Source organism: Gastrolobium bilobum, unplaced genomic scaffold (genome assembly GCF_033153095.1).
Source record: "Gastrolobium bilobum isolate Gb01-03AN ecotype WA unplaced genomic scaffold, APGP_CSIRO_Gbil_v1 utg14417, whole genome shotgun sequence".
NCBI lineage: Eukaryota > Viridiplantae > Streptophyta > Magnoliopsida > Fabales > Fabaceae > Gastrolobium > Gastrolobium bilobum.
This window is the reverse complement of record NW_026895174.1, coordinates 69,491-85,752: the sequence shown is the minus strand read 5'-3', so window position 1 is coordinate 85,752 and position 16,262 is coordinate 69,491. Positions and strand designations below refer to the sequence as shown.

The 16,262-nt window shown below is 32.8% G+C and overlaps 1 protein-coding gene across 4 annotated transcripts; it reads right to left on the bottom strand.

Annotated features, from left to right (window-relative positions):
- Positions 1-755: 755 nt before the first annotated feature.
- On the bottom strand, positions 756-4,071 carry LOC133297234 (ubiquitin-conjugating enzyme E2 variant 1D). Of its 4 annotated transcripts, none has more exons than XM_061496346.1 (4): positions 3,865-4,071; positions 2,446-2,585; positions 1,592-1,771; positions 756-1,256 (listed from the first exon to the last, which is right to left on the bottom strand). In XM_061496346.1, the coding sequence occupies exons 1-4, from the start codon at positions 3,896-3,898 to the stop codon at positions 1,116-1,118; spliced, it is 495 nt and encodes a 164-aa protein (XP_061352330.1). In that variant the 5' UTR covers positions 3,899-4,071; the 3' UTR covers positions 756-1,115. The 4 variants fall into 4 exon arrangements, with proteins under 4 accessions (XP_061352330.1, XP_061352337.1, XP_061352345.1 ...); XM_061496353.1 differs by having other exon boundaries at positions 1,592-1,717; XM_061496361.1 differs by having other exon boundaries at positions 1,592-1,717; positions 2,434-2,585; positions 3,865-4,031.
- Between the last annotated feature and the right edge of the window lie 12,191 nt (positions 4,072-16,262).

Here is a 16,262-nt window from a genome sequence, read left to right as displayed (position 1 = left end):
TCCTATGTTAGACTAGAGTGATCAAGTGGTAATATAGTTTTGTGCCTCTTCTCCAAAACTCAAGCTAAAGCTACACAACAAAGGCAAACTACTGCTTCGTATACCGCGGAATCGGAATTTATGATGAAATCTGTTTATTAATTTGCAACCATATTTTCCTAACTATATAAGTTGTTCAAATATGATTACTTAGAAAATAGATGTAATTTTTTTTACTATTTATGTTATCTTCCAACAATTTCGTGTATATTGACCGTTTTATCTTTTTAGTGCGGTTTAAAAAATATTGAACAATCCACTAGTTCAATTCGGTGAAAGTCAAATAATTTATATCAAAGCCTAAAAAAATTATATAAATATTTAGGAGACTAAATACAATTAAGAGACTAGATATCACGTTCTATTGTAGAAAGCTAAAGTAATAATCTAGAATTGAGATAATAGTTTACTCTGAGAAATATTATCACTTAAATAATTCTGTCATTCCCTTTAGCAAATAAATCAAAGGACTTGACACACCCAAAACTTGTTGGTCTGATGCAACTAGATCCCAGATTTAACCTGCATATAGGGTAGTGAGTTTAATTCCTCCGAGGAAGAATAGAGAAACTCAAACTCCAAAACCGATTCAGCCACCGTAAGGATCGGAGAGAAAAAATAAAGTCATGTCTGGCCACGTTGGTTTATATTTGCTCCGGAATAAAAACGAGGAGCCGAATTGATACCCAAGGAACTAAACAAGCACCAAACCCAAAGACATGGCACACATCCAAAAGGTTGTTGCCACTTTTCCATTTAGCTCAGGCTTAATTACAAGGCAGAAATAAAGTAAAGCAAAACGAAGCAAGAATAAAATTGAAAGCAACTATGTAATTAGAAGGGAAAATACTACTTAAAGAGTTGCTTTCAATATTTGACACACATTAATTAAACAGCATCCCTTCAGCACAGTTGACAAAGACAACAAAACAATTCTGAAGTCATGGAGATGGAAATATGAAGCTTTTTGGGGCATTCCCCTATATGTTCTTGAATTCAGAAGGATCCACAAAGCATTACACACTATATATTGCATACTGCAAATGCAATATGATCCGACATCTATGATCTGGATGCTAAAAGTAGGTACCTTCTGGAGGCTGGACAAGCTTCCGGTTATGAGGAGCTGCCATTTCCTTCTTCAGCTGGGTCAGTATATCCTCCATGGTGTACTCTCTTTGCCAATTTGCAAGAAGACCAAATTTCTTTGGTTCAACCTGTTTCATTTACAACTCTATAAATCTTGCTACACAAATAATCTTTTCTGAAGTTTGCAAAATGAACTGGATTTCATGTTATCATAATTATAAGAAATGTGATGGGATGGTGAGGAGGCAACCCTGTACTTTAGCATAAAGAAAGAATGAAATATATATTACATTATTCCCTTCCCAAAAACCCACATCAATCTTGATTACATCCCTGACATACGACTCAAATTTATCACCAATTTAAAAATCAAAGGAGAAACTACAGTTAGCACAGTTAATATAACTGACAACAACATTAACTGCACACAAAAATTTAGATGGTGAAAAATTATAAATAATACCACTCCAGTTTCATGATTAACACAAGTCATATTGATCCGTGAATGAAACCGAACACTTGGGGGCTTTTCTGGGTAGTCTTTATCACAAAACAGCTTCAGTTGATAAATTCTTCCTTCATGTACAGTCTGACAGAGAAAAAGTAAAAGAGAAAGAACACAATTATAGGACCAGCAAGAAGCCTGTTAACTACACACAAAACGAAAGCAAGTACATTGTACAGAAAAGATATAATTAGGCCATACTTTCAAATTTCATGATAGACCAATAATTCATACTCCACTCACTCTTCTTTACCAGGGGAGCAAATATGCTACATCAACAAGTCATGCAAATGATCCAACAGACAATTGAAAAGGCATATATATTCTATATTAAAGAAATCCAAAAAATAATCCATTATAACCATAAGAAAAATTACAGAATTGTAATAACACTTCTATTTATAATCAAATATCTCTCAATATTATGCTCACTACAGTTGTAGAATGATAGACTCTGTGTGTGTACAAATACATAGAAGTTTATGCTCTCGAGCATCTACTAAATTCTTTAAATCTGGACAAGAACTTGAAAACCATAGTAATGTACACAGACGAGTATGTTAGACAAAACATAACGTGACATGCTCTGTTGCCATGAGCAGAAGGTACGGACTTCCCTTTTAGAATGTCTAGCTTCCACACATATACTGGTTCTGATAAATTAAGCCAGTTGCTGCATGTGAATTTACTTGTTAAGATAAAAAAAGCTGATTTCACACAGACATAAATAAAAATGAACTATAGTTTGGGATAAAGGTGATGTTGATGTTAATACATAAAAATGAATGTAGAGCAGTAACAGAAGTATTTACATTATGGGGGCCAATAACGGTGCCAGTCCATGAGCGCATGTAAATGTCATCACCATCATCCATTCCATAGCTAACTGTGCCATCCCCAATCCCTTTTTCTCCCCGTTCAAGTTCCTCCAGCAATCTGAAGTTCCTTGGAACTACATTGAAGTGTAAATACATTTAACAACACACACTAACAATTTTAAAATGAGTTAAAAATAACCGTTTTTTATTTGAAGAACGCCATGTAAGTAGCCATTGTACAGTTCATGCATGTCAACAACGGCTACATATATTAGTACAATCCTTTCTCTAAATTTTAGCCGTGCCAATTCAAAGTCCTAAAGATAAGGACCAGAACAAGTGTTACCATATTGAACCTTAATTTCATTTTTTAAACGTTTAAAATCCTTATCCAAGAATTATAAGGGCATGATTGGCTAATACAACAGATAGAGGCACCTAGAAATTAGAATGAACTTCAGATTTGCATTCTCTTTTTTTTTTCTTTTTTTTTGTATTTGATTTGCATTGTCTTTTAGGATAAAAGTATGTCATAAACAAAACATTAGCTGGCAACAAGGACCATCAGAAGTGCTAATATAAAAATACATCAGGTGACAACGATTTTATTTTCTTCCTTTGTACTAACAGATATATGTTCAACTTAAATCTCTTCGGACTTCAACATCCATGCATTTTCTTATAGGACACATTGAGTATTTAACTCAACAGGCTCGATATAAGAATGCTTTTGGCACAAATATGTGTATCACTACCATTTTCTTGTAACAAGGAGTGACTATCACTTAAACGCATCACCATCCATCCACGAATTAAATTCAAAAAATATGTATCACTTCAGAGTCAAAACACACTTGTCCTCGTGTAGGCTTAAATTTCAACGCATAAAGTTTAACAAATATCATACAGAATCATGGTTTCAGCAGAAAAATCATACCAACGAATTACCATTAAAAATAGCAATAATGAAATATACACATTTCAGAGAAACATACCAATCCACAAAAACTGCAAAAACCTTCCCGAGTTAGCCATGATTAATAATAATAAACTCAAGGAAAAAAATTAATATTTCAATAAAACGCACTCATAAAATACCCAAAACCATTATTCATCAAAAATTCATAAACCAAAAAATCACGGTAGGAAACTGCAGTCATCGATCCATAATTCCACGGGGATAAAATGGAACAAACAGAAAACCCCCCAAAATAAAAATAAACAAATGAATAATTTCAAGTAAATAAATTAAAAAAAGCGTGCATAGAATGCTTTAGGTCAACGGCAACAATCAAAGAACAAAATCTATGGACCCAGAAAAAAAAATTCCCAAAAGAAAAAAAAAACTAGGGAAAACAAAACGACGTCGGCGAAAAGCGTTGAGAAGAAGAATGAGATTGGTTAGGAGCTCACCCACGACACTGGATCCTCCTGAGCCAAGCGTCATGGATGGGTTAGCAGAGGTTTTCGTGAGGTGGGTGTTGCGGATCTGATCAAAAAAATCGAAATTTGTTGAGAACGAAGAGCAAAGAGGCACACCGAGAGAAAGGAGAATCTGGTTAATGGAAGGAGACGAATGCGAGTATGGGAATAAAGAAAGAAAATGAGGGCAGAGAGAGAAATGGCAAAGGCTGAAGATCTCCACAATTACCAATGGCCCCTTTTATTTATGGACCAAAGGGCCCATAATGTTTCAGCCCACTCTTTCTTTTGTGATTTACAATTTTTCTAATCCAAGAAGGAAAAAAAAAAAAAAAAACTTGTATTTCAGGATGAATAAATGAAAAATGAGTACTATTTTTTCAGTGGGGAACACCAATTAAAAATGGAGATAGAATGTGAAAGTGAGATAAAAAAAAGAAAAAAGAAAAAAAATCTAAGTGGTAAAATTTGAATGAAAGTCGCACATGCGATGATGGTATCAAAAGTTTGCTCCTACGGAGGGTAAGAAAATTATTTAAATAAAGAAAGTGGGAAGAGTGGGGATCCCAATAAAAATTAAGGGAAAAGTGTCTATCATTTAAAATTACACAACTTACATCCTTTCACTCTCACAAAGAGGTGAGACCCACACTTTTATTTTTTTTTGTCAACTCTCTCTCCTCCTTTATCTATCTCTTTCTCTCTCTTAAAATGACACAACTTTACATCCTTTAAAATTATACACACTTTTCCCAAAAATTAAAAACTACTCGTGAAGTCTACTTTAAAGCTTTGTTTAGTAAGCTTTTAAAAGCTTTGTTTAGTAAGCTTTTAAGGGTGTAAAGGAAATAAAATGATTTTGGAGATAAATTTCATCCCTTTATTTGTAATGCATGGAAAAAAAAATTTAGCAACATTACTTTTAAGGAAAAAGACTTCTCATGTAACAGAAAAGTCTTGATCTCCTCCACCGAAATATCAAATGGCGTGTTTTATTTTTATTTCTTTAATATGGGTCCCATCATTAAGTGTGTGTGCTAGAAAGTTGAAATCTCTCTCTACCACAAGAGAGATATAAAATCCTTATTTTACTTTACCAAAAAAAAAGTCCTTATTTTATGAGGAAGATTATACTTACAATTTTTTTTTACAACCATATCTTAACACCGTTGATTTTCGTAAATCAACGGTTATCATTTATTGTGAATTAATAATTAATTAATGAATTTAATTTGTGAAAATCATAACCGTTGATTGGCGGAAATCAACGATGTTAAGATATGATTGTAAGGGGTTGTAAAAGAAAAATGTTGTAAGTATAACATTCTTCTATTTTTATAGCTATTGTCATTTCTCATCTTTTCTCTTTCAAAATGAAAAGAAAAAAAGGAAAAAGAAATAATTTTTATTCATTTACATGCAATTTTATTCTTTTTATTTATAAAACCAAACAAAAGAAAGAGAACATTTATTCTTATCCGTTAAAGCTAGGGTATAAATGGGAGTGGATTATCTCATGTTAAAATTTTATAAGATCTGCTCATATAAAAAAAATTGTTTATCTCTCTATTTACATGAATTAAATAGGTATAATTCAATTATCATTAATGAAGAGAGAAATAAATACAAAAATTTTAATGTAAAATTTTGACGTAAAAACATCCATTCCCGATGTAAATATGTTAAGTCAGGTTTTTTTTTTTTGGTCTATTGAATCTAGACATATCTAAAATATTGAGTTTTCCACAGCCTATTAGTCTTACCAATATTAAATTATTGACATGATCGGTCCTAATTTTAAAAATAAAAGGTTATGAGGCCTTATAGGCTTATTTGCCATTCGAAGGAGGAAAAAGGGAAATAATGAGATAAAAAATAATAATAATAAGTGACGACAAAAGATTGTCATTATTTTTTCGTTCTCAAACTTACAAATTAAAAACCTACATAATCTAATCCAACTTGATCAGCCATTTGTCCTTAGTTATGCCTTCAACGATATGAATTTGAAAATCTAAAGTGCATAGAAATTAAATATAACATCTAATTGATGATTCAGCAATACATAAAATCATTACCGTATTTGCTTCAAAATAGAATTATACAGGCCCTAAATCATCCAATAAAGTTAGCCATGTATTCCACTCCCTCAACTTTTAATGAGATTGAATAATCATTAAAAGCAAAGGCAGCATGAAATACTTACGAGTCAAAATGACATTGACCTTTTAATTCTCAACTGATTTATTCGATCAGCATAGAACAAAACCCAAAAAAAAAAAAAAAAAACAAACAAACAATATGAAGCTAAGTTAATGAATCTGGATTTCAAAAGGATTTTCACGAGAAACATGGACCCTTTTTTTTTTTTTTTTGATAACAACATGGACCCTTTTAACAAACAAAGGAAAGTGAGAAAAAATAAGAGAAAAAGAACCGTAGCTTGCCTAACAAATGAGCTCCAACCAAATGAAGAAAGGAAATGAGACTGGTAATCAATCTTCATAATGTAAGTCTAGTTTGACAATCTTCAAAAAGCCAAAAATGAACCATTAGTAAGAAATAATATGCCAAATTAAAATACACGAATATGAAACAAGAGAGAAATAAAAGGAGGAGGGAGTGAGAGAACAAACAATATAAAGGATGGGTGAATTTTATGAAAGGTATGGAGGGAGATTGATAAAAGGCGATCTCTCGGAGATGAAGGCAATGCATTTAGATGGAGGGTTTAAAATTGGAGAAGAGGAATAATGAGAGAAAAAGATTAAAGTATGCTGCTGAAAAAAATATTGAGACTAGGGTTTGAAAAAATAAAGAGCCTAAAATATTATTTCATTTAAAACTAAGCAAAATTGCATAAAATCAACCTGTTTTTAGTGTTTTTTTTTTTAAATCACCCTAAAATTGAAATAATTAAAACCCCACTACATAATAAAATTACAACAACTAAACAATAAAGGAAAAAGCAGTACAATGAACATAATAATGTTTCAACCCACAATACACATTAATTAAATAAAAAAATTATAGATTGAAATTAGTGAGAGAAAATAAAGTCAGGATTGGGAATTTATTTGGTGAGAGACAGATAAATAAGAAGGCATTTGTTCTGACCAGCTTACAAAGGTCCAGCTCGATGGGCCAAATATCAAAAGGCCCAATGAGGCCCTTCTAGATGATACCCCATGGGTAAGCATTGGAGTCTCACCACATGTGATTCCCCTCTCTTTGCACAGTTCACCATCGTGCACACACAATGGTGAGACAACGATTCGCTGCAATAATGGAGGTAATGACTAATGGATTTGGCTCACTTTTTCTTTTTGTCTCTCTCTCTCATTATTAAGGAATATTCACTCCCCTATATAAACTCCTCCTCTCTAATAGAAGAGACACCTGATTATATCACATTTATAAGTTGTTACTCTGTTAGATTTTAAAGCCACTGTAGCCTACACATCACCCCCTCTTCACAACCATCTGTGCGATAGCATTTGCGATGACTATCCTTGAGCTTTGGTCTATGCCATCGCTTCTTTGAGCACCTTCATATTGACATACTACATCCCTTAAGGGATACATACCTAACTCTTAATCCATAACAGTTCAGCATTTATGTGCTATAGTTAGGAAACAGGGATGGAGTTCTTATTTATTTATTTATACGCCTCCTTGTGCTGCTATGTGTTATGCATGTTTATTGTGGTAAAATTCTAAAGAGTTTATATACTAACCCTAATAATTAAATTATGAATTTGTAAGTTGATTAAGAATTTAATTATGACTAAGATAGATTAATTAGATAAGAGGTCTAATTATGCGAAATAAAGTCACTTTTGGGAAAAATTGCAAATAATAGAAGTTTTGGGGTAAAAATGCAATTAAGCAAAAGTTGATTTGACTTTTTTGGCTAAAGTTGATTTAAGACTTGAGCAAGATATTTTGGTGAATGTTAAAACCATGTTATATGGTCTAATTCATGGATTAAAAAGAGGATTAGAATTAATTAGATGAAGGGATGAATGAGTCATTAATCAAATTGTTGCTTTGACTTTTTTGGCTAAAGTTGATTTAAGACTTGAGCAAGATATTTTTCTAAGTTTCATCATCACTTTCGTTGGCCTTCTTCCCCCCAAAATTGCCTCACCATTGTCGCTCCACAAGAAAAACTGACTTGAGTTCTAGTCACCAAAATGACTTGTGTTTGTCATGAAAGTTGATCCCCTCCTCATTTAGAGTAAAGCCCATCAAACAAATAAGCTAGGGAAGCCTTGAGTAAAAACTCCAAGTGAAAGTGGCACCGTTATTGAGTTCTTGAGCTTGGAGGATTGTATGGTCTTCTTGAAGTTTGGAGACTGCTCTTTGCACTATTGTGTGGAGTCTTGAGGTAAGGAACTATCTCATTTCTTAAGCTTTCATGAAGTATGAGTAATATAGGTTTCCTTCAGAAAATTTGAAATATGGTGAGTTCTTTAGTTGAAATAAACATTAATGCCTTTGGAAGAAATGTTGAGGAATGATATTTAATGGTGGAAAATGGATGAAACCATCATTTAGCAGACTTTTAAAACTTAGGTTTTTGGAAAATTTATGAATTCTTGTTATTCATGAATGATGGTTGTGTTCATTTGGTTTAAAGGGTTAAATCAAGTGAGCTTTTGGTAGATAACCAACCCTTGGATCAAGCAATGGAGCATGATCTTGAATCTTGGATGAATCAAGATTAGGGTAAGTCATCAAGTTTGAGTTTGACAATGTTGTTCTCGTTAGCTTTGCATTGATATGTAATGTGAATAATGGATTGATTGCATTTTCACCTTGTAATAGGTGGTACCAATAGGAAAAACTAATGAGGACTTGGTATTGTTGGCATTTTGATTACAAAGGGAACTTGGAAAGAAATTCTATTGGAGGTAAATTTTCAAACCTTGAGATTTATCCCTTGTATGTTCTACCATACTATAAGGGAGTAAGATTTTTATAGGTGGTGTATATTGCATGGAGATGTGATATAATGTATGTTATGTGTATATGATTTGTTTGATGCATAATGGTGTGAAACCTGGTTGTTATATAAAAGGTGAGATATCTTGTTGTTGATATAAAAGGTGAGATGCCTTGTTGTTGTTATATCAGAGGTGAGATACTTTGTTTGATACATAAGAGTGGTGTTGCTTTTATGTGATACGTAAGAGTTGTGTTGCTTTTGTGTGATGCATAAGAGTTGTGTTGCTTTGGTGTGATATATAAGAGTTGTGTTACTTTGGCTTGATGCATAAGAGTTGAATTGTTTTGAGTGTGTTGCATACTTGATTGGATCCTGGTCCAAGAGATTGTTTATATTTATTTGTTTAATGTCTAAAAGGGGAGATGCCTTTCAAAAGTGTTTTGGAAAGAAAATCCCACTCTTGCAAATTATAATATGAAATTTCCTTGGAACCAGAGTTACGTGGATGCAATTCCAAGTGGTTAACACCTGAGAAGAGGTGATCTCGATAGGACTCTTCTTGGAAGTTTTATATGAGCATTCTGGTGATGGTTGATGGGCCAGAGGAATTACTTGATTGAGATTCATAGACATTTGCATTGACATATATATTGTATCATATATATTTTACTGCTTTTAAACCTGAAATGAACTTAGGGTGAAGGACTCCTCCAAGGATCTATAGTTTACTGAGGTTGTTATCTCACCCCGTGGGAGATCATATTTTAGGTACAAACACTAGAGGAGTTGGACCTTCCCTTGGCAAGAGGCTTAGTTAGGGAATTTATGGCTTGTATCTTCATTTTGGACCTTTGGATAGGGAATCATGATAGGCTTTGTATAGTGGTTCATTTGCATAGCTAACTATGTGTATTCCTATTACGAAGGGAGCCAACAAGCTTGTTGTGTAATTTTGATATCATGATTTGTGCGAAAGAATATGTATGTATGTCTTTTTGTAACCTTACTTTGAGCATATTTTGTTGTAATTGGACTTAAAACATACAATGAGTTTGTAATATAACATTATAATGTTTATTTAGATATGCAAAGATGTGAAAAGAATAGCCTAAGCAATGGATTGCTAGGTGTTATCAAATATACAATGTTGTATGAAGATGTAAAATTAGCATAGACAATATTGATGTTTCAATGGAGAGATTATGTATTGTATATGAATCATGGAAAGATTATGCATTGGATATGTTTATTAGGTGCAAAAATGTGAGTTTTCCACTTGAGAGTGGCCTAGACTCTATTGGAGAAGTTCTAGGCTTGAAATTTTGAGTTGCCTCTGTTCCGCGGCACTCATGCTGCCATAGTGGCGCTGTAAAACAGTGGCAAACAGGTCCTTGGCACTTCTAGCGCCAAGGTTGGCGCTCTTGGCGCTGGGGTGATGCATTTGGGGCCGCAAAACAGTAGCAAATCTGCTTCATGGCGATCCCAACGCTGAGTTGGCGCTACCAGCGCTAGCCTACTATTGTCTTTAGTATCGTTTAGTAAAACGAGCATATCTTGAGTTATCGAGTGGGGTTTGGACCTATGTGAAAAAAACACATGACTCTATAATTGTATAAATATCAAAATCACTGGATAGGTGGATTAATCCCAATTTAATTTTAAAGTTGCTGCCCTATTTTCGGAAGTTTGGCTTGAAGCAGTTAGCTTACAACATACTTATCTTGAATTATACAAATCCAATTGAGGCTTATAATAGGTCATTGAAAATGTTAAGGTGTCTAGTTTAACATAGTAAAATATGAAAATAAATGGTAAGGTGATATAGTACCGATTTTAAAAAGGGTGAGCATAATTTAATGCCAAACATACCAATAAAGTTAGTTTCTTTGGATTATTCTTCAAGGAAAGGACATATGGACTCTATTGTGCTAGTAATTGGTTTTTTATGGGTATGAGACCGTATGAGAGATATATAATCTCTCCTATCAGGATTTAGATTGCTTACTCATAATTTGGAAGGCCTAAATCCACTTCTAACGTGTTGTGGTGCCTTGATAAATATTAATAGACCTTAGGAAGATTAGTTTAACTACTCTCCACATAATTGAAGGTCTCAAAGTAATTAATCATACCTTAGGCAAGGGTGTAGCTTAAGGATATGTTAATAGTAGCACTACAGTAAAAAAAGGATTCAATGGGGATTTATTTTATGCTTGGCATCCGTTCAAACCACCGCCAAAAAATTCCGTGTCATTTTTAAAACCGACATTGAATTTGCCGCCATTAAATAATTCGGTTTTCTAAAATCGACGGAATAACCACCGTGGATTCCAAAACGCCTTTGTCTCATACAAAACCGCCATAGAATAAATTGATTAAATAAAATAATAATATTTGCAGTGGCAGTTTCGAATCGCCTTTTAAAGATACAACTTCTACAATTTAGATTAAACGGTCGCATTTGTTTTATATTGTATTTATTAATATTTAATTCCATCAATATTATATCCAAAAATTCATGTAAAATAAAATTTAATCCCAAAATAAAAACAAATAATAATAACAATAGGTAAAATCATTACTTGGCCAACATAAATTGATGAAATATTTCATTTTAATATTACGGTCAGTAGAAAATAAGTTCTCACAATATTAGGAAGATGAATTGTCATAACATGTTTCAGACATTATACATCATAATTGTCATAAACTTAAAAGAAAGGCAAATAAAGAGATCCTCTTTATTTGGAGAGTGAAGTGTCAAATCCAAAACAGAATGATACAATTCTGCCATTGTGAAAGCGCAAAATGTAGAATCCACGAAACACTGATTCCATGGGAAGAGGAGGTATCCTTGTATCTAGCTTGGTTGACATAATCACAGTCCTTCACAACTCAAGAACAATCAACAGATAAAAAACAAAAAACTTCTTCAAGCCTTAACATTTTTTCCTCCAAGTTCCAGTCATATCATAATAAACAGCAAACCATTAAAAACAAAAACTACTCATTGGTAAGAGACATTACCTAACTTCAGCTGATAGGATCAACTTTTTCTGCTTCATAGCCTACAATTTCATTCATGGCCTCTGTTTCCTGAACATACAAAAAATATCATGAAAACAATTTTTACAAAAAACTTTTACAATAACTCAAACAAGACTATCATGAGAAAATAGACAAACAAATACACTGACGAAATTATTTTGACAAAAATTGGCAAGAGTGAGCTTCCACACCTTAAAAAAAAGTTGATCCTCTCAGCTGAAGTTAGGTAATTATTTTGACAAAACTTACATATACATCTTCTTCATGAGATCAGGGAAGAATAGAGAAACAAACAAGCCAAGAACCTACAACAACTAAAGGTAAAAAAAGGGCAAATAGAGAGAAAGAAGAAGGTAGGTGTGATAGGTTATGGAACAAAAGGTGAAAGAAAGAAATAGAGAGAGGAAAAGAGGCACACGAAAGAGAGAAAGAGGGGAAGAGGTAAGAAGGTTCTCGCTTTCCTGTTTCCTCTGTAAAACTCTGACCAAAATAAGGAACCCCAAAAAGCCCACAACTCAGGGATCCATAGAAGACTTAGAGCCTGTTTGGATCCTCTTATTTTTAAGCTAGAAGCTACTTATAAGCTAAAGCTAACAAAAAGAGCTTAAAAAAAGAAGCTAAAAGCTGTTTGAAAATTACATAAAAATTTTAGCTTAATATTTACTTAAAAGCACATATTTCAATAAGATTATCTCTCTCTATCTTTATCTCTCTTCATTCTAAAAGAAACACACAATTCAAGAAAAACCGAAAGAGCTTAAAAAAAGCTCTTCCTAGGAGCTTTTAGTTTTCATCTTTTTTCTTCATTATAAAAAAAGAGCTTTTCATTATAAGAGCTTTTCCCAAAATCTGTTTGGCCTAGCTTATGCTTATAAGTAGCTTCTAGCTTAAAAAAAGAGGATCCAAACAGGCACTTAAGGCTGGAGAGAAAGGACCAGGGATATAAGTCATAGAACAATGAAACCATTTTACTAGGCCACAACATTGGGAACACAAGTGACCTTATCTCCACCGTGGCTGTAGCCAATCACAAAGGATAGAATGAGATTCTTGTCTCCCCACCTACCAATAGAGATTTTTAATATTTTATAAATATATATATATATATATATATATATATATATATATATATATATATAAAGAGTGAGAAAGATACAATTTAGAATACTATGAACAGAGAAATCTAGCTAGAACAATTAAAAACAAATGGAAATTCACATGATAAATTTTTTTAAATTTTGAATACTACAATTGTTTTAAAACATGAAACTCCTAAAAAGAATATGGCATTGAATAAGTGTAAGGAAACGATGCATTAAAAAGTTTAGAGTACCAATTTACCAACAAATAAATAGATTGAAAAATAAAAAATAAATAAGAGATAAATAAATAAGTGCAACTTGATAAATACCTACTTTATATCTTAATAGTTGTTTCTGTGTTGATGTGAGTCATGTGACAATTGATTTCATTATTTTATTATTTTAGTAATTTTTTCAGTTTTGAATTATTTTATTATTATTTTTTTAAAATAACGTTCAAATGTTCAAAATGCCAACGTTCCTACACCCAACTTTTACCATGGGGAACAAATGCTATGCTTTGACCAAATTAACTATTCAGAAATGTATACACTATCTAGTAAATTTCCAAGACACTCTGACAACTTTTTTTTCTGCTTGTTCTTGCTTAGGATTTTGTTCTCGCCTTAACTCTATTAATAATGTTGGGGACCAGGGGTTTACTAAATTTTATCAAAAGAAAACACTAGTTGCCCCGTTAATTGAATTCCGTCTTTAAAGTCCTGGTTTACTAAAATTTGAGACCACAATTTTCCAAAGAACCATATAAGGATTCTAAAGCGATGACTCTTTCCAAGATGCCAATGTACAGAACATGAGGACCAACTTTACCCTCGATGTACCGTAAGTGGGATTGATAGACCAAAATTTCATGTTGATGGAGAAGTAAGACTTGTCAAAATTAGAAGGAATCCAAAATGTGTTACCAATATAGTCCTTGGCCTCAAGCTTTGCTCTTATCTCAGAAGCAGAAGTTTTGTCTCCCTCAAGCAGAAGAACCTTGAGTCCCTTGGGAAAATCTTTCCATTCTTGTAAATCATTAGGGTGCTGACCATAACTGGCTTGGTATTGTTTCTTAGTTCCCCACAGAAAGTAAGAGATCAATATTGCTTATCAACATCCAATTTGTTCTGCAAAATCCATGAGATCACAAGCTTGATTCAGTAAGCTAGACTTCAATAATAAAAATTACAGGAATTGAAAAACAAAACAAGTAGAAACTCCATTGCATACGTAAATTTGTTTAAATGGTTAAAAAAACTTCCAAATAGCTAGCAGATAGTGCAGAACACTGGCATGGCATCTAAAGATTAACCCCAAAATTAGGTTCACATCAACACTGACATGACCACTGATCATCAATGATACAGTTGGTAAATCACAAAACAGATTCCCACTAATATTTAGGAAACTTTCTATGCAAAACAAAATCAAAAGTCTTTCTTTTGTAGTGTAAAGATCTCATTTGCTGATCATGGCATTTTGATAGAACTGCAAACTTTAACTGTGAATATGTGATAAGAAGGAAACTTTAACTGTAAATGTACCACATTAGGACATTTCATCGAACACCTAAATTGCAAGAGAAATAAAGGATAACAAAATTACCTGAAATGGTATAGATGGTAGATTTTCAATTTCGAAAATTTTTGGATTAAAAGATCACTTGAAGGTGTTCACATGAAGTGGGAAAGAATAGTTTCAAAATGTCGATTACATTCTAACCTTGTTACTCTTCAAATCTGAAAATCTTCCGATTACATTCTAACCTAGCGAAGAAGATGAAGAAAGAAAATTCAGAAAGAAGATGAAGAAAGAAAATTCCCACAGTGGTAGAGACAGCAGAAGCATGCAATATCAAAATGATGCCAATGAAGGTTCAGTCCTCATAATTTGATTGTTGCGAAAAAGAAAACGGGATACATAGCGTCATAAGAGAGGGGAAAAAATTAAATAGCTTACGAGTATTATTATTCGTTAGAATTGGGGTCGATTTTTTAAACAGCCATTAAGACACCGCCATTGAATCCCGTTTTTACTGTAGTGTAGTATTATAAATGAATGGAGTAATTAAATGGATCAAGAATAAAATAATACTGATACATGACAATGTTTAAGGAAGGAAAAAGTTAGTTCACATATTTAGTTAGGTGCAATTGTGACTCTTGTAATATAGTCTTCCGCTTAATTAGATAAATATGTTGCGCTTTATACCATAGGTAATGTTAACAAATCGATCCGGAACAAAGAGTTACAGTTTATCTGAAGGACAATCAATGGAAATGAAATATTAAAAGTGTAGTTGCCAGTGGTTGAGGTGAAAGGCTGTGATACATGCCTGTGTGGTAGACTATGGTAGAATGACCTCTAAGATCATCTATTTTTCTTGTGTATAAAGGAGCGTAAAAACTCTCAAAGCTTGACAATATCATGATTTTATAAGAGTTCTTGCTTATAATTCAAAACTAGGAGTTGCATTTTTGATTTACTATTTTTTTAAGATTTTAAGGAATTTTTGTATATTTTTTACCAAAAATTTGTTATTTTATGAGATTTAGGATTTTATGATAGAAGAAAGTATAAAAAACAACAACTTAATTACAAACAAAGGTCAAAGTATTTTGCACCTTTAATTATTGAATCTCCACCTTATATGGTGTTTCATTCTCAATGAACATTGTACTTTTTTTTTCAATAGTTTTTATAATATGGTTAGGATAATAAAATCTATAAGCTTCTTAGAGTCAATTTGGTACATTTAGGGGGCGTTTGATACAAGAGAATTTTTTTTACTAGGAAAATGTAATTACTAGAGATCTGCAGGGAAAGTGAGTTAGGTATGAAAGTTAAAAAAAAGTTGTTTGGTTGGGCAAAATATTACCGGGAAAATTGGGTGAGATATCCTGAATCTATGTTTGGTTGAAGATAAAATATTGATGGGAAACCAGGTTGAAATTACAAACTAACCCTTTACAATATTTTAATGAATCTATTAACTGGATGATCCCCAACTCATTATTTCAATTGTTCATGCGAGTTCTACCAATTTCCAGGTGAATAACAGAGAAGTAGATCTAGAAAGGAATGGAATTGACGAGAGGTTTGTCTGCTACACAACAGTAAATCCTTTTCATGTTAGGCTTCTTAAGCATGACAAATGACGGGAGGATGCACAACTTCATTTGCCAAAAAAGAGGGGCAAGTCTCCGACAAAAAAAGGTCCATAGAAGGTGACAAGAACAAAACTGGAAGAGCAAAGTCTCCCTCCCCTAGCTCATCTTCTAGGAAATATAGACAAACAGGGTTGT

Excerpts from the sequence above, each read along its gene's own strand:
- LOC133297234 (XM_061496346.1), bottom strand. The coding sequence starts at position 3,898 with ATGACGCTTGGCTCAGGAGGATCCAGTGTCGTGG. Across the intron at positions 2,586-3,864 it reads AGGAGGATCCAGTGTCGTGG|TTCCAAGGAACTTCAGATTG; the intron begins GTGAGCTCCTAA and ends ACTTCAATGTAG. Across the intron at positions 1,772-2,445 it reads CCGTTATTGGCCCCCATAAT|GCTTCTTGCTGGTCCTATAA; the intron begins GTAAATACTTCT and ends TGTAGTTAACAG.